Raw genomic sequence first — 24,521 nt, 5'->3', positions numbered from 1 at the left:
CACAGTCTCTGCACGGGTCTCAAAGTGCCCCTCTCCAGTCACAGCAGAGTCCGCTTTCATGTACTCACAAGATGCAGTCTTTCTGGGCAATCTCCCTGTATTTGTCCTCTGACCGGGAGCTCTCTCTCCCCCGGAGCACAGCTGCGCCCTGCTCTGACCGCTGCTCACGCTGCTCTGCTCCTTGCACGTTTGCGCCTTTCCCGCTCTCTGCCCGGCTTCCTTCCTGTCCCAGTCTCTAAGTCTGCTCCCTGGGGAACCTGTAGCACAGCTCAATGGTTCCAGGCATAGAGCCGAGAAGGTAACCACCCCCGGACTCTTCTTGTGCTTCACCTCCTTACAGGCGCACTGCAGTACTTTGCTCTGCCCTCAATAGGGCAGACAAAGTACGCCTGTGCCGGAGCCGCAGCGTGAAGACCAGAAGAGGACATCATCCTATGAAGATGGGAGGCCCCGCACCGGACCACAACGCCCACCGGATCGGACCACCCCTGGGTGAGTATAATCTAACCTCTTTTTCTCATCTTTTAGGATACATCGGGGGCTTATCTACAGCATTACAGAATGCTGTAGATAAGCCCCTGATGCTGGTGGGCTTACCTCACCCTCGATTTTGGGGGTGACAGGTTCCCTTTAAGGAAAAAATCAGCACCACAATGAAGAAATAAAAAGTTTCTAATTTTTAAATATTTACCACTAGGAAAGCCTTTCCACACAATGAACCTCCCGCCACTTGTATAGTAGTGGGAAGGAAACCTTTAGTTTGACTTCATTTTGGATCAGGTTTATAATTTGCAAAGAGAATTATAACTATCCACGAGAACTATAAGAAAGTTTGTGGATACAGCCCACCCATCAAATATATGCATGTCGTTCAATCTAATTAGATTTTTTTTATGCCCATGCTTCTATTTTAATAAAGTCACAATACAGCCTTTTTGCTTTTAATTCGCTTTTCTGGATTGACAAGCCGTTTCTAATCCATCAGATCGCTTGCATTAAAGGAAATTTGCCTCCAGGTTTTTGCTGTGTAATCTGAGAGCAGCATGAGGTTTCAGAAGAGACCCCGAAATCATAGCAGATGTTAATATATACACATACAAAACACACTAATATTCGGCAGGCCCTCTGACAAGCACCTCTTACAACTTTGCAGCCTTTAAAAAGTAATTTTACTCTTTCCGCAGCCCCATAGTGTGTTCAAGAACCCAGATACTCCTTTCATGGCCTCCTTAAAATATGATGCCAACAAAAGTGCCCCCCCAAAAAGTATGATACCCCCACAGTGAATTCCTCCACACGCACAGCATTATGAGTGGCATGGTCCTGACAGGAACAGTAACGATAGGGATAGTCCAGGAAGGATGGATAGTTAGGCTATGTTCACACTTTGCGGGTTTTGCAGCGGATCCGCAGCGGATTTGACACAGCAGATCCGCAGCAGTTTTCCATGCAGGGTAAAGTACAATGTTACCCTATGGAAAACAAAACCCGCTGTGCACATGCTGCGGATTTCCGCGGAAAAAGCCGCGCGGCTTTTCTGCGGAAAAAAAGAAGGAGCATGTCACTTCTTGGTGCAGAATCGCAGCGATTCTGCACCCATAGAAATGCATTGATCCGCTAACTTCCCGCATGGGGCTGTGCCCACGTTGCGGGAAGTTAAGCGGATAATGTGCCGATGGTACCCGGGGTGGAGGAGAGGAGACTCTCCTCCAGGCCCTGGGAACCATATTTTGGTGTAAAAAAAATAATTAAAATAAAAAATGATGCTATACTCACCTCTCAGCGCTGCCCGCGGTGTCCGGTCTCAGTTGCTGTGCCGAACAGGACCTGTGGTGACGTCGCGGTCACATGACCGTGATGACGCCGCGGTCACATGACCGTGACGTCACGAAGGTCCTTGTCGGCACAGCCGCTTGCAGCGCCGAGGAGATCGCGACGTCAGAGGGTGAGTATAGCCAATTTTTATTATTTTTTACATTACTATAGATGCTGCATATTGCTGCATATGCAGCATCAATAGTACAGCAGTAATCCCGCAGCGGAAACTGCGGAACAAACCGCGATAAATCTGCAGGGATAACCGCAGCGGTTTTGCCCTGCAGATTTATCAATTCCGCTGCGGGATTAACCCGCAGAGGAACCCGCAAAGTGTGAACGTGGCCTAAGGCTGAAAATGCCCTGCATTAAGGAAACAAAGGAAACAGGAATTAAAAAGTCTCTGCCCGAATACATTTCATCAGATTGTAAAACGCATTAACTGTCCAGTAAACTTCTACTATTTAAAATGAACTGCGTTCTGAAGCAGCAGCTCATCCACAGCTAGCGCCCACGGTCAATTTACAGTGTGCCGCTGTTAGCAGTATAAAAATAGATCAATGGCTACATTAGTCTGTGCTAAAAACTAAGGAAAATGTGAAATATGTGAAATAGGAAATAGCATACTGGCTTATGAACTTTATGAACAAACACATGAGATTTTTAGCACAAGATTTGCAAACGTTGTGAGCCCATTCACCAAAACGTCAAGGTAATCTCAGATCGAATGGGTAACTACACTGACTGGTGTGAACACTTACTTGTGGTATCTGAGCTGACTGCCTAATGTGAACACTTACCTATGGCTAATAACAGGATAAAGCCTACTTATATAGGAGGCTCAGAACCAACTGTGTTGAGATGTGATTAAAACCTGGAGAAGGGCGGGACGTTCAAGTCAGAAAATAGTATATAGTAAATAGATCAACTGACCGAACAATATATATATGTATATAAATAATTTGTAGCCAAAAAAATTCAAATACAAAAATAGATCAATGGCTACATTAGTCTGTGCTAAAAACTAAGGAAAATGTGAAATATGTGAAATAGGAAATAGCATACTGGCTTATGAACTTTATGAACAAACACATGAGATTTTTAGCACAAGATTTGCAAACGTTGTGAGCCCATTCACCAAAACGTCAAGGTAATCTCAGATCGAATGGGTAACTACACTGACTGGTGTGAACACTTACTTGTGGTATCTGAGCTGACTGCCTAATGTGAACACTTACCTATGGCTAATAACAGGATAAAGCCTACTTATATAGGAGGCTCAGAACCAACTGTGTTGAGATGTGATTAAAACCTGGAGAAGGGCGGGACGTTCAAGTCAGAAAATAGTATATAGTAAATAGATCAACTGACCGAACAATATATATATGTATATAAATAATTTGTAGCCAAAAAAATTCAAATACAAAAATAGATCAATGGCTACATTAGTCTGTGCTAAAAACTAAGGAAAATGTGAAATATGTGAAATAGGAAATAGCATACTGGCTTATGAACTTTATGAACAAACACATGAGATTTTTAGCACAAGATTTGCAAACGTTGTGAGCCCATTCACCAAAACGTCAAGGTAATCTCAGATCGAATGGGTAACTACACTGACTGGTGTGAACACTTACTTGTGGTATCTGAGCTGACTGCCTAATGTGAACACTTACCTATGGCTAATAACAGGATAAAGCCTACTTATATAGGAGGCTCAGAACCAACTGTGTTGAGATGTGATTAAAACCTGGAGAAGGGCGGGACGTTCAAGTCAGAAAATAGTATATAGTAAATAGATCAACTGACCGAACAATATATATATGTATATAAATAATTTGTAGCCAAAAAAATTCAAATACAAAAATAGATCAATGGCTACATTAGTCTGTGCTAAAAACTAAGGAAAATGTGAAATATGTGAAATAGGAAATAGCATACTGGCTTATGAACTTTATGAACAAACACATGAGATTTTTAGCACAAGATTTGCAAACGTTGTGAGCCCATTCACCAAAACGTCAAGGTAATCTCAGATCGAATGGGTAACTACACTGACTGGTGTGAACACTTACTTGTGGTATCTGAGCTGACTGCCTAATGTGAACACTTACCTATGGCTAATAACAGGATAAAGCCTACTTATATAGGAGGCTCAGAACCAACTGTGTTGAGATGTGATTAAAACCTGGAGAAGGGCGGGACGTTCAAGTCAGAAAATAGTATATAGTAAATAGATCAACTGACCGAACAATATATATATGTATATAAATAATTTGTAGCCAAAAAAATTCAAATACAAAAATAGATCAATGGCTACATTAGTCTGTGCTAAAAACTAAGGAAAATGTGAAATATGTGAAATAGGAAATAGCATACTGGCTTATGAACTTTATGAACAAACACATGAGATTTTTAGCACAAGATTTGCAAACGTTGTGAGCCCATTCACCAAAACGTCAAGGTAATCTCAGATCGAATGGGTAACTACACTGACTGGTGTGAACACTTACTTGTGGTATCTGAGCTGACTGCCTAATGTGAACACTTACCTATGGCTAATAACAGGATAAAGCCTACTTATATAGGAGGCTCAGAACCAACTGTGTTGAGATGTGATTAAAACCTGGAGAAGGGCGGGACGTTCAAGTCAGAAAATAGTATATAGTAAATAGATCAACTGACCGAACAATATATATATGTATATAAATAATTTGTAGCCAAAAAAATTCAAATACAAAAATAGATCAATGGCTACATTAGTCTGTGCTAAAAACTAAGGAAAATGTGAAATATGTGAAATAGGAAATAGCATACTGGCTTATGAACTTTATGAACAAACACATGAGATTTTTAGCACAAGATTTGCAAACGTTGTGAGCCCATTCACCAAAACGTCAAGGTAATCTCAGATCGAATGGGTAACTACACTGACTGGTGTGAACACTTACTTGTGGTATCTGAGCTGACTGCCTAATGTGAACACTTACCTATGGCTAATAACAGGATAAAGCCTACTTATATAGGAGGCTCAGAACCAACTGTGTTGAGATGTGATTAAAACCTGGAGAAGGGCGGGACGTTCAAGTCAGAAAATAGTATATAGTAAATATATAGTATATTTACTATATACTATTTTCTGACTTGAACGTCCCGCCCTTCTCCAGGTTTTAATCACATCTCAACACAGTTGGTTCTGAGCCTCCTATATAAGTAGGCTTTATCCTGTTATTAGCCATAGGTAAGTGTTCACATTAGGCAGTCAGCTCAGATACCACAAGTAAGTGTTCACACCAGTCAGTGTAGTTACCCATTCGATCTGAGATTACCTTGACGTTTTGGTGAATGGGCTCACAACGTTTGCAAATCTTGTGCTAAAAATCTCATGTGTTTGTTCATAAAGTTCATAAGCCAGTATGCTATTTCCTATTTCACATATTTCACATTTTCCTTAGTTTTTAGCACAGACTAATGTAGCCATTGATCTATTTTTGTATTTGAATTTTTTTGGCTACAAATTATTTATATACATATATATATTGTTCGGTCAGTTGATCTATTTGCTGTTAGCAGTATGCCACTGCTAGCGATGTGTCACTTGCTGGGATACAGATTTGAACCCTGCTGAGCCCCATATAACACTGCCAGCTGTGCACACTATGCAGTGACAGAAAGTTGCTAGTGTACACAGAAAGCTGGCAATCGGTTATAGGAGCTTAGGACTCCACATCGCACAAGACACCTAGTCCTCTAGTGAATCTCCTGCTTATATTACACAGCCTAGTAAGAGACACATAGCTGGAATTGGGGTCTCCGCACCCTACGTCATGATGTTGTCAGATTACAAAGCAAAAACATACTGAGACTCCCTTGAAAAGGTAGTTCCACTTGCATATATGTTTTTGTCTTTTTTTAATTAGATCCCTATCATCCTGCAAATATTCTGGTAATACTACCATATTATTCTAAGTGCATTGCACGGCTCGTCTTCAGAATTTATTCTTTTTCTTGCTCACCCATCTAATGGCTTAATGTTGATGAAGTCTTTTTCCATTGAACGTTCTACAAAACGCATACATGTTGAGGCTTCCACGTCTTTCATCGCATCCAACATGACTTTTTTATGCCCTTCATCTGCAAATATGAAATGTCACATTACAGTCATTTATCCATTATAAAAAGGAAAGAAAATGGCCAGCACAAGGATGCCATCCATGTGCCAATGTGCTTTTTAACATGGGTAGATTTTTATTTTGTCTATATAAAATTGATGTTAAAAACTAACAGACCAAAGGGGGGGGTGGGACCAGAGCCCATGGCAGCACCACTTGAGAGATTTATATAGACAAAAAGCACCCTAGGGAGGGATCACCGCTTGTGACACCTTTCTCCCAAAGGACAGGCCATCAGGAGAAGACCGATTAAGTCAATGTTTATAGAAGGCAGACAGAGGACCATGTGGTTGCCTTGCATATCCTGTCGATCGACACATCTGCCTTCTCAGCCCAGGAAGTTGCCATGGCCTTGGTGGCACGAGCCTTCAAGTTCTCTGGAACTGATATATTACTAAAGGAGTAGGCTAAGCTAATGGCATCTCTAATCTATCTAGATATGGTACCCCTTGCTACTCTGAGGCTTTTCCCATCTCCTTGGAAGGTAATAAGGATTCACTCTTCCACAATTGTTTAGATATGGCCAAATACTGTACCAGGACCCGTTTATCTAGTGTGCAAAGGCTCTGCTCCTCTATTCTTAAAATTACGAAAAAAAATAAATAAGGGAGGAGAGAATCTCTTGGCGCCTATGAAATTTAGATGCCACTTTCGGAATATGCTGGGTCTGGTCTCAAAACGTCTATCTTCCGTGATCTGTGTGAGCGAGTGGCAAGTCACTGATCCTGCGGGCAGATGTTGAGGCCACCAATATTACTGTCTTTAGGGTGAGTAACTTGACTGGTAATTCAGCTAAGAGCTCAAAGGGAGATCTCGTTAATGCTTCCAAGACCAGGTTTAGATCCCAAGGAGGCATTCTTGGTATCGGTATCTGTCTATAGCCATCATATGCTTTAATAAACCTAAATTATCCACCCATCTGCTGCTAGGTTATAATTATATAAGACCCCTAGAGCAGATGCTTGTACCTTAAAAGGGAACCCATCACCCCCAAAATTGAAGGTGAGCTAAGCCCACCAGCATCAGGGGCTTATGTACAGCATTCTGTAATGCTGTAGATAAGCCCCCGATGTATCCTGAAAGATGAGAAAGAGAGGTTAGATTATACTCACCCAGGGGCGGTCCCGGTCCGGTTCTGGTCCGATGGGCGTCGCGGTCCGGTCCCTCCCATCTTCTTACAATGACATCCTCTTCTTGTATTCATGCTGCGGTGCATGCGCAGGCGTACTATGTCTGCCCTGTTGAGGACAGAGCAAAGTACTGCAGTGCATAGGTGCTGGGAAAGGTCAGAGGCCCGGTGCCTGCGCCCTGCAGTACTTTGCTGTGCCCTCAACAGGGCAGACAAAGTATGCCTGCGCCACAGCGTGAAGACAAGAAGAGGACGTCATCGTAAGAAGATAGGAGGCCCCGGACTGGACCGCGATGCCCATCGGACCAGAAGCGGACCAGGACCGCCCCTGGGTGAGTATAATCTAGCCTCTTTTTCTCATCTTTCAGGATACATCGGGGGTATATCTACAGCATTACAGAATGCTGGAGGTAAGCCCCTTATGCTGGTAGGCTTAGCTCACCTTCGATTTTGGGGGGGGGACAGGTTCCCTTTAAGTGTGCTAGTGGCAAAGCCCATCTCCATACCTTTTTGAAGAAACTAATATGAATTTTTCAGAATTTTTCCTTCCCAAGTATTTTCCCAAACTAGACAAGAATTTTGCCCATGTCCTACCATACAGCTCTGGCAAAAATTAAGAGACCATGGCAAAATGTTCTGTTTGTCTGATTTTTGAGTAAAATGTGAATTGTTCTTTTATTCTATAAACTTCTGACATGTCTCCGAATTTCCAAGTAATAAATTTTGTACTTTTTCTGGAAAGGAGAAATGGTCAAAAAAAAAGTGCTTTCAGACCTCAAATAACACAAAGAAACCAAGGTTCATAATCATCTAGAACAACAATACTATTGTTTTAACTCAGTAACTCAGGAAGAGTTCAGAAATCAATATTTTGTGGAATGACTGATTTTTAATCACAGCTTTCATGCGTCTTGGCATGCTTTCCACCAGTCTTTCACACTGCTTCTTGGGCAAAAATGTAAGCAGTTCTTTGTTTGATGGCTTGTGACTATCCATCATCCTCTTGATTACATTCCAGAGGTGTTCAATGGGGTTCAGGTCTGGAGATTGAGCTGGCCATGACAGAGTTTGATATGTTGGTCTCTTAAATTTTTGCCAGAGCTGTATATTCTACACTGTAGTCCAAATTATTATGCACATAGAGTTTAGGAGTGATAAGGTTAGAATTTGTTTGTTTGTCATTTAAACTCATTGATGGTGATGTGTGTCAGGGCTCTTTATATCACTGAAAGCAATTGCAGATACCTGTGCACATTAGTTTGGCAGGTGTGTCCAAATAAAGGCAAGACTACTTAAGAAGGCTGTTCCACATTATTAAGCAGCCTACATTTTTTTGCCAAAATGGGAAAGAAAAAGGATGTGTCGGCTGCTGAGAAGCAACAAATTGTGGAGTATTTAGGTCAAGGCATGACTACAATCAACATTGCCAAGACACTTCATCGTGATCATCGCACAATCAAGAAGTATGTAGCTGATTCCCAGCACACACGTGTGCGTGCTGATAAGGAAAAATTGAGGACTCTTTCCAACAGGCAATTGCGTAAGGTTAAAAGAGCAGCTGCAAAAATGCCTTGTCATAGCAGCAGACAAGTTTTTGAAGCTGCTGGTGCCTCCAACGTCCCCAGAACAACAAGATGCAGGGTCCTTCAGAGGTTTGCAGCTGTGCGTAAGCCATCCTGTCGACCACCTCTATCCACTGCAACAAGCAGAAACGGCTCTAGTGGATGGAGTGGAGGATGGCTGGTTGATGGACACTCCATGAAAACACTGCTAAGGCGCCAACAAGGAGGAGGTGGAGTAATGTTTTGGGCTGGAATCATGGGGTGAGAGATTGTCAGCCCCTTTATGATCCCAGAAGGGGTAAAGATGAACTCTATAATCTATGTGGAGTTTCTAAAACAACACTTCCTGCCATGGTTCAAGAGGAAGAACCGTGCTTTCCGCAGCAAGATCATTTTCATGCATGATAATGCACCGTCTCATGCTGCAAAAAACACATCTGCATCTCTGGCTGCTATGGGCATAAAAGAGGACAAACTTATGGTGTGGCCACCATCCTCCCCTGACCTCAACCCCATTGAGAACCTCTGGAGCATCATCAAAAGGAATGTCTATGATGGCGGGAGGCAGTTCACATCTAAGCAACAGCTATGGGAGGGTATTCTGTCCACATGCAAAACAATTGAAGCAGAAACCATCCAAAAACTGACAAATTCAATGGACGAGAGAGTTCAGAAGCTTCTTTTGAACAAGGGGTCCTACGTGCAAATGTAACATCACCTAGAATAAAAGTTTTCACTTGAAAACTGTTTGATTTCATTTTGTAATAAGCTGATAATGCTTATAACTTCACAATTGACCATTTTTTTGTTCAAAATACAAAAAAAAGGTTGAAAACTCTGCTGTGCATAATAATTTGGAACATGCATTTTGTGTGTTTATTTTTTTTTAAAAAAGATACTGTTTTCATAGGCATTTTATTTTGCAAAACATTGCAATTATACTAGAATAGTAGATGACTGGAAAATAACAATGACTGCAATTCAGATAGATATTTTAGAGAAAATATGGGGAAATATTATTTGCATAATAATTTGGAACACAGTGTAGTTGTTACTGGTTTTTTGCTCTGAAGCAGGGTAGAGACAAAAGGCTGGCAAGAAGCCCTTTTGGATTCATCGTGACCTCTCAAACTCCAGGCCATCAAATGCAAGCATGATCTCTGAGGATGACAAACTGGGCCCTGCCTGAGGAGATCTGGGATATCTGGGAGGATACAAGGATCCAACAAGGACATCATACTCATCCACGCAAGCCATGGTCTCTTGGGCCAAAATAGAGCATTTAGAATGATGTTTGCCTCTCTTCCCGAATCTTCCTTAATACTGACGGAATCAACATTAATGGGGGAAGGCAGTAGGCTGTTGGAGGCCCAGGGAATGTGTAGTGCATTTGCAGCGCCCCAGAGTCCTGGTCATTGCAGTAATGTCGCTCTTCCACCAGGGGGAGTGATGTTTCGTCTGATGGTACTAAAGGAGTTCACCTGACCAGTAGTGTTGAGCATTCCGATGCTGCAAGTATCGGGTATCGGCCGATACTTGCTGTATCGGAATTCCGATACCGGGATTCCGATACTCTTGTGGTATCGGGTATCGGGTATCGGAACAACATTAATGTTAAAATGTGTAAAATAGAGAATTAAAATAAAAAATATCGCTATACTCACCTGTCCGACGCAGCCGGGACCTCAGCGCAGGAACCGGCAGCGTTGTTTGTTTAAAATTCCCGCTTTTACATGGTTACGCGAAGTCCCGGCTTGTGATTGGTCAGGGCGGCCATGTTGCCGGGCCGCGGACCAATCACAGCAAGCCGTGACGAAAATACGTCACGGCTTGCTGTGATTGGTCCGCGTCCCGGCAACATGGCCGACCTGACCAATCACAAGCCGGGAATTCACGTAACCAAGTAATAGCGCGATTTTTAAACAAACAACGCTGCCGGTTCCCTCGCTGAAGTCCCGGCTGCGTCGGACAGGTGAGTATAGCGATATTTTTTATTTTAATTCTTTCTTTTACACATTTATATGGTTCCCAGGGCCTGAAGGAGAGTTTCCTCTCCTTCAGACCCTGAGAACCATCAGGAATACCGTCCGATACATGAGTCCCATTGACTTGTATTGGTATCGGGTATCGGTATCGGATTGCATTCCGATACTGTGACGGTATCGGCCGATACTTTCCGATACCGATACTTTCAAGTATCGGACGGTATCGCTCAACACTACTGACCAGGTATCACAGTCACACACTACACTTCACACTCCAGTCCACCAGGGGGCGCAAAGGTTCTATGTACTAGGCCACTCACACACGGGTAAAACTGGTGGGTTGGATAGAAAGTTAGTCAGAAAGCTACCTGGGTTCGACCCAGAGAGGACTTGTCAGGCAGACAGGGGGAGAAGGAGGAACATCTGAGCTGCAGACAGAGGGTTCCTGTCAGGGGCGGGATCCTGGCAAAGGCCAAGCACGAGATAGAACGTTACGGAGCTGCACCTGCACTTCATTGCGGCAGCATCCTAAGAAAGGACACGAAGCGAAGTATATTTGTGGAGAAGTGAGAAACGAAGTCACAGCACAAGGAGATAATACCGGGAGGAGTTCTGCCCCAAGATCGGCAGTCTCCTTCTGAGGCGTGTAGCGGGTGGCCGGAACACCGAGGGAGTAATAGGCTCTACGCATTACTTCAGAGACCGGCAGAACAGTTGATTCCAAGTTGGCTGCCCGACCTTAATACCTATGAAGACACGGAGGCAATTTGTGGGAGAGGGGCGTCTCTAGAGTCCCTATAAAATAGCTCCAGGCCTACCCCGTCATACGGGTTGTCCTATCCATATCATCTGGGGGACAGAGAGAGAGAGAACATCAGAAACATCTACCAAAGTTGTGAGGACTATCCCGTGGTGCTCAGCAGGGAGGTACTACAACACACAGGTGCTAGTAGGAAGGCTACTGATTTCCACCTGGATAAGGGAACTCTGGATGTGCCTTCGGACCGGCCGGACTCAGCCTGCCCTGTGAACAGTGCTCTGGACTGTGGACGCCGAAGTCTTCAGTAAAAGGTAAAGAGACTGCAACCTTTGTGTCCTCGTTATTCATTGAGCCTTACAATGTCCACCATCACCACCTACACATCTAGTAAGCCCTGGGGACATACTTCACCTGTGGGAAGGTATACCATCTAGCTGCCATTCCATCACCCCAGCGGACCCCTAGCAGCGTCGGTCATCCTGACCGAATACCACAGGTGGCGTCACAAACACCGTGCAAACAACTACCCCTTTAATTGGACGCCCCTCAAAAGTGCCACGGACCGGGTCGGGCCACCGTGACATCCCCAGAACCGAGACAGAGGGACCCGGTACAGAGTACCCCATTGCCCTTGACGTGGGGGCGCTCCACATTAACTGCATAGGGTCTCTCTCTGATTCAGAGAGCAGAAGTTTTCTGTTTTGCTCGTTTGCGAACAGGTCTATTTCTGGCTGCCCCCAGCATTCCACAATTTGTTGGAATATTACTATACTCTGCCTCCATTCCCCAAGTCTGTTTTTTTGAGTCCAAGATAAGCCCCAAGAGACAATCCTTCGTAGTTCCAGTTTTGACTTATCCAAATTTAATATCCATCCTAGCTGAGTAAGGCTAGTTCTGACTTGCATCAGTTGGTGATTGCAGTGATTGCCAACCACCAAAAAAAAAATCTTCCAGATACGGAACTATCAAAACATTTCATTCGCGAAGATGTGCTGTCACTTCCAGAATAATGTTTGTAAATAATCTTGGGGACTTTGATAGACCGAAGGGTATGGCCCTGTACTGAAAGTGTGGCTTCTTTGTTTATATACAAGGCTACTCAAGTACTGGTGATCTTTCACATGGATTGGGACATTGTAGTAAGCATCCTTTAAGTCCAGGACACTTACAGTATAACAGCCTGTGATCAACATTTTAATGGTCGATCTTATGGACTCCATGTTGAGGGGGCTGTTTAGTCCCTTCAGGTTGACTATAGTCCTTAAGGTGAAGTCAGGCTATCTTATCAGGAATAGGGGAGAATCCTTCCCCAGGCATCTGTTCCGACACCTCCGTCAGAACTTGTTTCCATAGTAAGCTTACTTCCGCCTCCAGGGCTAATTGTTCCCCAGGAGGTTCTGGAAGATTATATCCTGAAGGTGTGCTGGGGGTTAGACCTGAATTCTAGTTTTAGCCCTGACTGTATCAAACTCAAAATCCAGGTGTTGGATGATATCTTCTCCTAGGCAGGCTGGAAGTTTGACAACCTTCCTTCTACCTGGGGAAGCCTGTCACTTAGAGGGCTTTCTGGCCTTGAGGAAGGGCGCCCTGAACTTCAAGCCTTTGCTCCTTGGATTCCTATCCTTCCACTTTTCCTGTTCTCTGAGGGACTTTTTCCTGTTATATCTGTGGAATAGACACACTGGGAAATCCCTTCTGTCTGCCTCCTTATCTAAAATATCATATTGAGCCACAATGCTCTACATGCAGCATTTGATAAATTCGCAGACCTGGCTGCCACTCTGACAGAGTCCGCGGAAGCGTCCGCGAGGAAGGCAGCAGCCCCTTGCAGTAGTGGGAGATTTGACAAGCTCTTAACTCTAGGGATGCTGTTCCCGATTTGATCCTCAAGTTGCTGTAACCGAACAAACATAGTAACATAGTTAGCAAGGCTGAAAAAAGCACTTGTCCATCCAGTTCAGCCTTTATTCCATCAGAATAAATCTCCAGATTCACATCCTTCTAAAGAACCTAATAACTGTAAGATACAATATTGTTACGCTCCAGGAAGACATTCAGGCCTCTCTTGAACCCCTAGACTTAGTTCGCCATGACCACCTCCTCATGCAAGTAATTCCAGATTCTCACTGCCCCAACGGTAAAGAATTCTTTTCTATGTTGGTGGTGGAAAAACCTTCTCTCCTCCCAACACAGAGAATGCCCCATTGTGACTGTCACTTTCCTTGGTATAAACAGATCCTTCGAGAGATATTTGTATTGTCCCCTTATATATATGGTTATTAGATCGCCCCTCAGTCTTTCTAGACTAAATAATTCTAATTTTGCTAATCTCTCTGGGTATTGTAGTTCTCCCATCCCCTTTATTAATTTGGTTGCCCTCCTTTATACTCACTCAAGTTCCATTATATCCTTCCTGAGCATGGGTGCTAAAACTGTACACAATGCGGTTTAACCAGGGATTTGTACAGAGGCAGTATAATGCTCTCATCATGTGTATCCAGACCTCAATGCACCACATGATCCTGTTTGCCTTGGCAGCTGCTGCCTGGCACGGACTGCTCCAGATAAGTTTATCATTAACTAGGATCCCCACGTCCTTCTCCATGTCAGATTTACCCAGTGGTTTCCCGTTCAGTGTGTAATGGTGATATTGATTCCTTCTTCCCACATGTATAACCTTACATTTATCATTGTTAAATCTGCCACCACTCAGCCCAAGTTTCTATCTTAACCAGATCAATCTGTAATCTTACATAGTTTTATATCTGCAAATATTGATATTTTACTGTGTAAACCTTCTACCAGATTGTTAATAAATATGTTGAAGAGAACAGGTCCCAACACAGACCCCTGCGGTACCCCACTGGTCATTGCCACCCAGTTAGAGAATATAGCATTTATAACCACCCTCTACTTTCTTTCACTAAGCTAGTTACTTACCCATTTTCACACATTTTCCCCCAGACCCAGCATTCTCATTTTGTGTACCAACCTCGTGTGCACGACATCAAATGCTTTGGAAAAATCAAGATAAACCACGTCCAATGACTCACTTTGATCCAGTCTATAGCTTAAGTCTTCATAAAAACCATCAGAGCTGGCAGGTTGTTGCTATTGCTGGCTTCAATGCCCCCACTGACAATTCCCATGCTTGTTTTAAATAAATTTCTGCTTTTTTGTCCAGGGGCTCCTTAAGAGTGCCAAGATCTTCAAAAGGAAAGGTACACCTTTTAGAGGACTTTGCCACCGCTACATCAGTCTTCTCCCATATGGCAGCTTCCTCCTCATCAAATGGGTACCTACTCTTTGACAAAGAATGTAGCAGACCTTTTTCTTACTTCCATTCTTTGTCAATGAGCATTTTAATCTTCTCATTGATCTAAACCCCGAACATGATGTCCTGAACTATTCTAAGGGTTTTAGAATCTGTGATTCCCATGGTTGTCCAGATGGCTCTTACTAACTTGTCCAAGTCTTCTGCTGGAAACCATGGCCTACCCGCTTGTCACTACCAGAGGAGAAATAGACCGTGAAGGAGTCAGCATCATCCCTACTCTCCAATACTAGTGAACCAGCCAAATCAGATGACTACTGTTTTGGTCTCTTTTGCCCCTCCATTTCCTGCTTCATTAGATGTTTCAATGAGTCCTTGATTTCTGATATACAGTAATTATGGACTTTAAATCCATAGCAAAACTGGGGTCTTTTTCAGAGATAGTCTTCTAAATGCAATCAGGACACAGTCTTGTTGTATATGTGCTGGGTACAGCTGTGGACAGAGCATATTCTTTTTTTATTCTGCTTGGCGCTACACTTCATGGTCCTTCCCTAGTAAAAATACAGAGAAAAAGAGACCCATTTAATATGGTGAACTTTCACGGAGATCACTCACCATTCTGTCGTTCAGTCTAGAGTACCAGAGATGAAAGTTGGATCGGTTCACAGGAAGATTCTACCCTGGATGAGATGGACTCATGATCTGCCCTGTTCCTCTGGCTGGTCTTGCTGCCACTCATCCGACTGCCTCGCCCCCTAACGGTGATGCTTCTGTGGTGGCTCCTGAAGCACATCCATGCTGACATCTGCTGCAAGTCCACCACCATCTTGTGGCCATCCCATTATATTCAGAGATGGTCCAGTCACACCTCCGTCTAGCCCCTCCCCAATTTCCTGGTCAATCATGTTTGAATGTGGCGCACTGCACAGAGAGCCTCAGCAAGCCCTGCGCACGCGCAGACCCAGTTCGCTGCATCCCTAAATTCCGATGCGCAGGGTCATCAGGACACGCCGGTCATTTTATCCCGCATCTGGTACAGCCCTGGGTGGCCATGTTTTCTGGTACACCCGTCACTGGGGTGTGCTGTTACTTCCACCACTACCCGGAAGCATGTCACGGCACACTCAGTACGGAGTACTCATGTAGCCCCCCCGGGACCTCGTGTCAGCGGGAGACTTTAACCAAGAGGGCTCTGCCTGCATGATGCTGCACCGACCTCCTGGCCAGTGGTACCTCATCCATCCGGAAGGTATATCATCCTGGACACCTTCCAGACCTAGTTAAGTCTTCCCATTCCGCTCTTCTTAGGTTCCCTCAAGGACAGGAAACCAACCTAATGCGGTGGAGAGGTAACGCCATTTTATTCAGTAGTTTTCCTGTCCTTAATGGGCGGATACTCTCAGGTGGTGCTGTTAAGGGAAAAAAGGGATGGCAATCAGATCTAGTAAACTGGGTCTTTTTTCCTTGCTATGAGGAAAAACAAATAACCATGGGCGTCTGAATGAGGCCTTAGCCCAAGGAAATGCAGTTTTTGCATCAAATGTTGTTAGCTCACCATACTCCGGAGAAAAAATATACGGAATTCGAACATTGCCATCATCATCCATTGTCCATAGGGACATTTTAGGGCTGAATCTACTGGTTCTCTGAGGGAAAAAAAAAAAAAGTGTGACATCCCATCATAATGAAACATTTACTAAAACCCTTAATCATTCCAGAGTGCCGACGATACTCACTGTAGTAATGATGTCTCCTTCAATGAGCCTTCTTCTGACAGGATTATTTTTTGGAATGTTATCTAGAAGATAGATACCATTAGTTTCATTAAGACACTTAATTGTATTATGCCATACCTGTAGGGAATGGCTTACAAATACAGATGTGAAATACTGACCAAATACAGAATGTGTGAACGTGGCCTTAAAAAGGAGCCAGTCATATAGAGGAAAAAAAAACGAAAGCTGTACGTTAATATACATATTATTTTCACATGACAGTTTCCTTTTAAGCTTTCTTATGAAGGGGAGAAAAAAAAATAAAAAATTGCAAGTTCTCAGTGATTGATTGATTGCAACTATAAGAGGCATTAATACTCTGTGGGGCAAAAAAGGAGGGTACATTTTACGTGGTGGGCACAGAAGAGGCATGGTTACTGTCTAGGGCGCTGGCTATAGCACTATATGGTTTGTGTAGAGGATGCTGGAAAAGCAATGAGCCAAAGATGCATGTTAAAATCTGCAGAGATGAGTCATGGATGTAAGTGGTCATGGCAGTCTTGGGCCAAATGTAAAAGAAAAGAGAATAACTGAGCAGTCATCAGTGAGTCACTGTATGGTATACACATATACTGGGTGCAGAACACTGATGTAGAACATCTACCATTATATGTTTGCTCTATGGTGGTAATATTCTTAGTAAAGTTATTTTTTTTTGTGAATCATCAGTATGACAATATGTGTTGGTAATGCGTGGATATGGTCCGGCAGTATTCTAAGTCTCCGATTGTAATATTTATGATCAGTATGGCGGCACTATTCACTCATCACGATTTGGTGGCATTAAGTGGTTATATTGAAGCGCTATGGTTTATACTTACATAGCATTAATATTGGTCTTGCAAAAAATTTTGATTTTAACAGACAGGGTCATATTTGTAATAGAGACACCCAACCGGGGGAAGTAGTTGCATGGGCTCATGTGCTTTCAAATGCTTGGGCAAAATTCATCCCAGTCAAGCCTTGGATTAATCCTAGTCATTGTAACATTAAAAGGGATGGTCCAAAACCAAAAGATTAATTCATACTAAAAAGGACTACTTAATTTAATTTATAAAATCACTTTGCTAATATACTTCAAATTTCAACTTTGTCTTCAATTACTTTTTATTTAAAATTCCCTAGTGCATGCTTGGATGCTCAAATGGATCATCATTAGAGGGCTGGGGCTCGGATCACTGCTGCTGTCATTTACTGTCCTCACTATGAACCAAAGAAACATCCGTGATGTCCATTTCAAGTGGTGGGCTAGTCCCTACTCTACTGAGCATGTGTCAGTTTTCAACTCTCGCTCATGCTCAGTATGTGCTCTATATTCCTCTGAATATGCTCCGATATTGCACTCCCTCACTGGATCTAAACATAAGTGACAAGCTAGTGAGGGTACACATTGAAAAAGGATAGCGCGTGGCAAGAAGAGAACAGACCAGCCCAGTTCCTAAAATTGAGGTCTTTGATGACCACCTGTTTCACGGTGGTGACGTTTGCTTCAACGACAGTAATTCTGGTGCAGAGCACGACGTTAGCAATTAACACATCAACTGATGAGGTTTCTCAATTTTTATTTTTTCTACCTACTGGAAAACATGATAATACAAAGATGCAATATTTATCTGTATAAAGAGAAGAGAATGAAGTGGGCAAAATAAATAAGGAAGATCCTTACTTTCATTAATATCTAGAATGGAATCCACGGAGTGAGTCTCTTGAAGCATTCCTGAAAAAGATCAAGCAGGTATAGAAAGCGTCAAGTTACTTCTATGTAAAAAAATAAATAATTTGTAAATTTTGTGAATGTTGGAATTTTTTTGTACCTCAATTCGGGCCAAATTTCTGAGAAATGGGTAAAGCTTAGCCAAAAGGGGTCAGGGTCAACAAATTATCATAATTAGTGTCACTTTTGGAGCAGAAAGGATACGGAAACGTACTCTTGTTGAAAATGGAAGTAACTTTATTGCGGTGGTGCACAGCAGTTAAAAGATGCAGAAGCTCATTAAAGGGGATATCCAGGACACTTATTTAACAAAAAAAAACACAAAAAAAAAACAGGAGGGTGATTGCTACCTACCTACCTGTTGTGTTCGGGACCGTTCACCAGCACGGAGTGGTCACAGTGCACGCCAGCTGCTTCTTGCCAACAGAGCAGCTCTTCTTCCCGTCGTCTCAACATCGCACTGATTGACAGCCGGCTCCCCCAGTTAGGCAGTAGGGATCTGGCTGTCAATCAGCATGACGTCAGCAGTCCTTCCCTGTCAACAGAGCAGAGCAAAAAAGAAGCAGCCGCTCGGTTGCTGTGACATCAGCAGAAGCAGCTGGATCGCTGGCAGGAGTGGTCTGTGACCACAGTGTGCCAGAGAAGAATGGCGCAGAGGACACAGGGCCACCATCAGGAGATTATTGAGATCAACAACGTTTTAAGTACCTGAATGATAGTAACTGGATTGGTGGGGACCATTACGTGGAATTAATTCCGGGATGAATTATGCATATATGCTTCGCTTGAGCATGTGGCGGTACACAATAGTTAGACTGACTCAGGCACTTCCCCTTTTTACATTACCCTCTCCTATCACCTTTTCTTTCTTTGTACCATTGTCAGATACCTCCTGTGTATGTCTTAAACCTCCTTTAAGGAATCAGGAGCTTTGCTGTTAATAATTACTAGTGACTGGCATCCCAAAATACAGAAGTTTCTACAGTCACTAGTTTTCTCAAGGTCAAAAGTGGGAAAATCTGCCTGTGGCTATGTGCTCAAATTTCTGAATCTCTTGGCAGGAAAAACAGAATAAAATAGGTTTGGTTGTTTTGTTTTTTTTGTAGATTTTTCCCCGCTCACTAGTATTTTTGAAATCTACAGCAGAAACGCTGAACAAATTGACATGCTGGAGATTTAAATCTGCAACATATGCATGAGCCGTCAGGAATTTCATGCACTCTGTCAGAAACTGCAGGACACCAGTCATGTTGTAACAAATCTGCACAGAAAAAAAAAACAAGTGACAGATCTGGGAGGTCTGCACAGGCCCAGGTGTGAAAAGCCCGGAACCTGACTGAGATAGCAACTAAAGAATGAAAAAAAAAAAAAAAAAAAAGTTCTCTCGCTCAGAAAAATACTGTCAGTGTATTCCTGAAGTGTCTTTTGCAGAAAAAAAAAAACTGAGCAGGTACTCCTGCGTACAAAAGAGTGTGCAGATATCATTAAAGCGTATTTAGAAATTGGAGTTGTGTGAAAGATGACATTTGAAACTTCAATTCATGGCTGGTGCCATCTGGGAAATCAGGGCAAGGGCAGGTGGAGAGTGAATAGGGCGGATTATGCTTATGACACTGATCACCGTTTATACAGACTGTTGGCGTAGTGCGATCTGATTTTCTCAGATGAGTAGACTAAAGAAAAAAAAAAAAAAAAAAGATTTCTCCATCTTCTCCATTCTATTATGCTGCAGAAATCGAACTGTACTCAGATGCCATCCGAGTGCAGACTGGCGTTTCCTGTGCACTCATTGACTTGCATGGCTGGCCGAGCACCATCCAAATATTGGGTCAAACTTGGGCATACCATCATTATTTTGGCCTCAGACAGTATCTGTGCGACGCCTGCTAGGGCCGTGGGGTACTCAGTCCGGGTCGGGCAGTTCTTCAGGGGGTTGTCACAGCAGCAGTGACCTGGTCCGTGACCCTGGGCATGCAATAAAATTATGAGGGAAAGTTTATGGGGGATTGATTCGCGACGCCACCTGTGGTGTTCGGCAATAGATGGCCGACGCTGCTTAAGGGGACCGCTGGGGCCGATTGTGAAGCAGCTGGGATGGTTCTGCTTCCCACAGGTGGAGCGGGGCACCAGGGATACCAGTACTGTTATAAGGGATAGTGGACGTTGGGGTGCAGGACTGAGGGTGCAAGAAATGACTGGAGGACATGAGGGCTGTAGTTTTCTTTACCTTTACTCAATGGCTGCAGATGCAGTCCGGGGCATGGGTAACAGACAGTAATGGAGATTCAGGCAGCCTGGAAGCAATTTAGGATCCACCTAGCCAGGTGGGTTCGGAGGTCTTCCTACTGCGCCGTCGTGTCCGGTCCTTGCTGCTTTAAGCTCTGCTCAAGTTCCTCTCACAGTCTGACAGAATCAAACATTACCCGCATGGCAGGGTGCTTGAGCCTATTCCAGGTGTCGCTCCTTCTTGGCGGCTTTGGGCTCTGGTATGCTGCTGTGCCGCAGGGTGTTGGATGGGCCAGGAGACCTGCAGTCTCCTGCCCTTCGGATTTAGCTGCCGGGACTTCAGTACCCGCTCAACCACTGACTTCGGTGTCTGGTCTCTAGCGCTCAGCTCTGGGGTGAGCTTGGTTACAGCTACACTCCCCTGGTTCTCCTCTCGGGCTCAGACTAACTAACTCTGCCTCCATGCCAGAACTTATAGGAAAGCTCCCCTGAAACCGGGTGTTCGAGCTCCCCTTTCTGGTGTCGAGTAAGGAAAAGTGCTGTATGCTGGTGTTACCTGGTAAGGGGACCCTCCTTGCTTCCATGCAGGACATCACCCCCTATGAGGGAGGCAATGCCACTGTGGCAACCAGACTCCTGGGGTGCCACATCTGTCCCAGGGGAGGGAGAAAAAAAAAAAACAAAAAAAAAAAAACACAGATTACTTACCGGTAATGCTCTTTTATAGAGTCCACAACAGCACCCACTGGGAGAGGGGATTCGCCCCTAGGAACAGGAAACCTACGGAGAAAAGGGGCGACCCCCCTCGCTCCCGCAGTTGGTTTACAGAGAATGAAAGGAACTGCCCCACAATTTTGGAAGGCTATCCAAATAATTCTATCTGTATTTAACTAAATTTATACAACTAAGTAAATGAACCATTCACCACTGCAAGTGAAATATGTGTAATCACCATTAGGGAGGGAAGTGAGTGGGTGCGGTCGTGGACTCTATAAAAGAGCATTACTGGTAAGTAATTCATTTTTTTCTATTCGCCACGACAGCACCCACTGAGAGATTTCCAGAGACAAAAACCTAAATCGGCAGAGGAAGATAAGTCCAGTCTGCAGTGACTAAAATGTGGAAGGTGAAGACCAAGTTGCAGCCTTACATATGAGTTTGATGGGGACATCCGCTCTTTCAGCCCAGGATGATGCTACAGCTCGAGCGGAATGCGCTTTCACGCCTTGAGGCGGATTCTCCCCTTTTGTTGAGTATGCCAGACTAATTGGGTCTCTAATCCACTGAGATAATGTACCTTTCATGATTCCAGATTCCTTCTTGTAGCCCTGGAAGGAAACAAAGAGCCCTGCTCCTCCTCCAAGGTCTATTTCTATCTAGATATGTTATTATGGCCCTTCTTACATCCAGTGTGAGAAATCTTTCTTCCTCCTGGTTTGTGGGGTTATTATAAAATGAGAGCAGGAAAATCTCTTGCGACCTATGGAATCTAGTGGATACTTTAGGCAGGTAAGAAGGGTCTGTTTTCAGGACTATTCTATCTTGAAATATTGATAGAAAAGGGGGGGGGGGGAATCTATTGACAAAGCCTGAATGTCACTTACCCTTCTTGCTGACACTAGGGCCACCAATAGGGCTGTTTTGAAGGAAACGTATTTCATTGGGGCTGAGTGTAGTGGTTCAAATGGGGCTTCTGACAAAGCATCTAACACTAAGTTGAGATCCCAAGGTGGTATTTGGGGAATATGCACCAGTTCTGCCCTTTGACATGCTGAAACGAAGCGAGCTACCCATTTGTTTACTGCAACGTTGTAACTATGCAAGGCTCCTAGGGCAGAGATTAGTTCTTTTAAGGTGTTGACCGTAAGACCTAACTCATGCCCCTTCTGCAGGAACTCAAATAGCCTGAATGGGTACTTCTTTGGAAAGGCCTGTTGAATGGAATTTAAGAAATTTTCTCCATACCCTTACGTAAATTTTTGGGGTAGTTACTTTCCTGCTTTGTAAAAGGGTATCAATTAGTTTCTCTGAAAAACCCCTTAGTCTTAGTAATTTCCTTTCAAATTCCAGGCTGTCAGCCACAAGCCCTTCACATGAGGGTGGTAGAAGGGCTCCTGAGACAGAGCTCGATCCCCAGGAAGAATCCACGGGTTTGAGATTGACATGGCTCTGAGCCAGGACAACCATGATCTCTTGGGCCAAAACAGGGCTATTAGAATCACGTTCGCCCCTTCCTCCCTTAGTTTCCTGATGACTACTGGCAAGATTATCATCAGAGGAAATGCATACGCCTGATGAAAGGTCCATGGAACTAGAAGGGAGTCGAGGATATCTGGATTGTCCATCAGATATAACAAAGCAAACTTTTAGACTGGTCCGTTTTTTCTTGTTGAAAAAAGGTCTATTTCTGGTATGCCCCACAATTCCGTTATTTTGAAAATGCCACAGTTGAGTACCCATTTTGCTTGGTGCATGGCCTGGTGGCTGAGGAAATCTGCTCTGGAGTGGTCTACTCACCTGATGTGCAGAGCTGACAAGGATAGGAGATATCTTTCGGATATTGTCAGGATCTTTTCTGCAATAGACATGAGAGTTCCTGATCTCGTTCCTCCTTGATTTATATACGCCACGGATGTCATGTTGTCTGATAGCACCCTTGTGTGGGTCCCTTGCAACTGTGGAAGAAATTTACGCATAGCATGGTAAATGGCTTTTAAGTCCCTTACGTTTGATGAGTCACTTGCTTCACTAATAGACCAACGCCCCTGAACTATCTGTTCTCCTAGGTGCGCTCCCCACCCCCAAGGACTGGCATCTGTGAAAAATATTTTTAAGGGTTCAATTACCCATGGAACCCACCTAAGAGATGGCCTGGCTCTATCCACCAGGTCAGGGATTCAACTACTTCTGCTGATAGGAACATAAGACCCTCTAAATGGCCCTGTAACCTCCCTTCTTGTAGAATGGTTTTTTGTAGTTGTCTAGTATGGAACTGAGCCCATGGGACTGCTGGGATACATGATGTTAAAGAACCAAGAAGAGGCATACCCTGTCTAAGGAAAATTGTGGGGTTGTGGACAACCGACCCTACTTTATTAATTATTGTTAGTTGTTATGCTTCTGGGAGAAAGCACCTCTGACTTATGGAGTCTAGAAGAAGGCCCAGGAATGTTTGGCAGGTTGTCGGGCACAGTCGACTTTTTCCAATTGATTAACCATCCTAAATCCTGTAAAGAAGAGATTACACTAACTAGACGTTGCTGACACTGTGAAGCAGAGTTTCCTACCACCAGTAGGTCATCTAAGAATGGGATTATAAGAGTGTCTTTCAATCTTAAATAGGACATCACCTCTGAATTTGGTGAAGACTCTGGGAGCCATGGACAGTCCGAAGGGCATTGCTTTGTATTGGAAGTGACAGACTTGACCTTCCAACATAACCGCTACGCGGAGATATTGTTGATGCTCGATACATATTGGTAGCTGGTAGTATGCATCTTTGAGGTCGAGAACTGACAAAACACCTGGGAAACAAAAGTTTCATGGTTGATTGGATGGACTCCATTTTGAAGGTTTGGTTTTCTAAAAAGACATTCAGTTTTCTCAGATTTAATATAGTCCTATATGAACCATCTGGTTTAGATACCAGAAAAAGAGGGGAATAGAACCCCTTCCCCCTTTGGTATGCCGGAACTTCTACTAATACCCGTTTGGATAATAGACTTCTTATTTCCAGCTCTAAAGCCCCTTGCTGAGATTGGGAGTTTAGAGAAGTCAATAGGAAGGTGTCTGGATTTTAAGATGGATGTTACAAGGGCTAATGGTCCATGAGTTAGATGTTTTCCATCTCCATTGTTGGCAGAAAAAAAGATAGGCGTATGGAATCGTCTGAGTCGTCCGCCAAGAAGGCTGTCGCACCTCTGATCTGAGGGATGGAGGACATTAATTTATCTCTGGACAGGCCACCTTTTATGCCTTCTTCCAGATCATTTAACCATACTAGCATGAATCTTGCCATACATGTAGCAGATATGGCCAGCTTGAATGCTACTGTACATTATTCTCAAGATCTCTTTAAAAGTGAGTCTGCTTTAAGGTCTATGGGG

At 43.7% G+C, this 24,521-nt stretch overlaps 1 protein-coding gene across 1 annotated transcript in view; it reads right to left on the bottom strand.

The window, feature by feature from the left end:
• ASTL (astacin like metalloendopeptidase) overlaps nucleotides 1–24,521 on the bottom strand; it is an 88,077-nt gene that overhangs the window by 45,122 nt on the left and 18,434 nt on the right. Inside the window, exons 2-5 of the mRNA XM_077262924.1 lie at nucleotides 18,142–18,192; nucleotides 16,437–16,498; nucleotides 16,256–16,346; nucleotides 5,832–5,949 (exon numbers count right to left, since the gene is read on the bottom strand). Coding sequence (XP_077119039.1) covers nucleotides 5,832–5,949; nucleotides 16,256–16,346; nucleotides 16,437–16,498; nucleotides 18,142–18,192 — 322 coding nt within the window. The remainder of the gene's footprint in view (nucleotides 1–5,831; nucleotides 5,950–16,255; nucleotides 16,347–16,436; nucleotides 16,499–18,141; nucleotides 18,193–24,521) is intronic.

Source organism: Ranitomeya variabilis, chromosome 5, assembly GCF_051348905.1.
Source record: "Ranitomeya variabilis isolate aRanVar5 chromosome 5, aRanVar5.hap1, whole genome shotgun sequence".
In the NCBI taxonomy this organism is placed as follows: Eukaryota; Metazoa; Chordata; class Amphibia; order Anura; family Dendrobatidae; genus Ranitomeya; species Ranitomeya variabilis.
The sequence above is the reverse complement of the archived record's forward strand: the minus strand, read 5'-3'. Positions and strand labels throughout refer to the sequence as shown.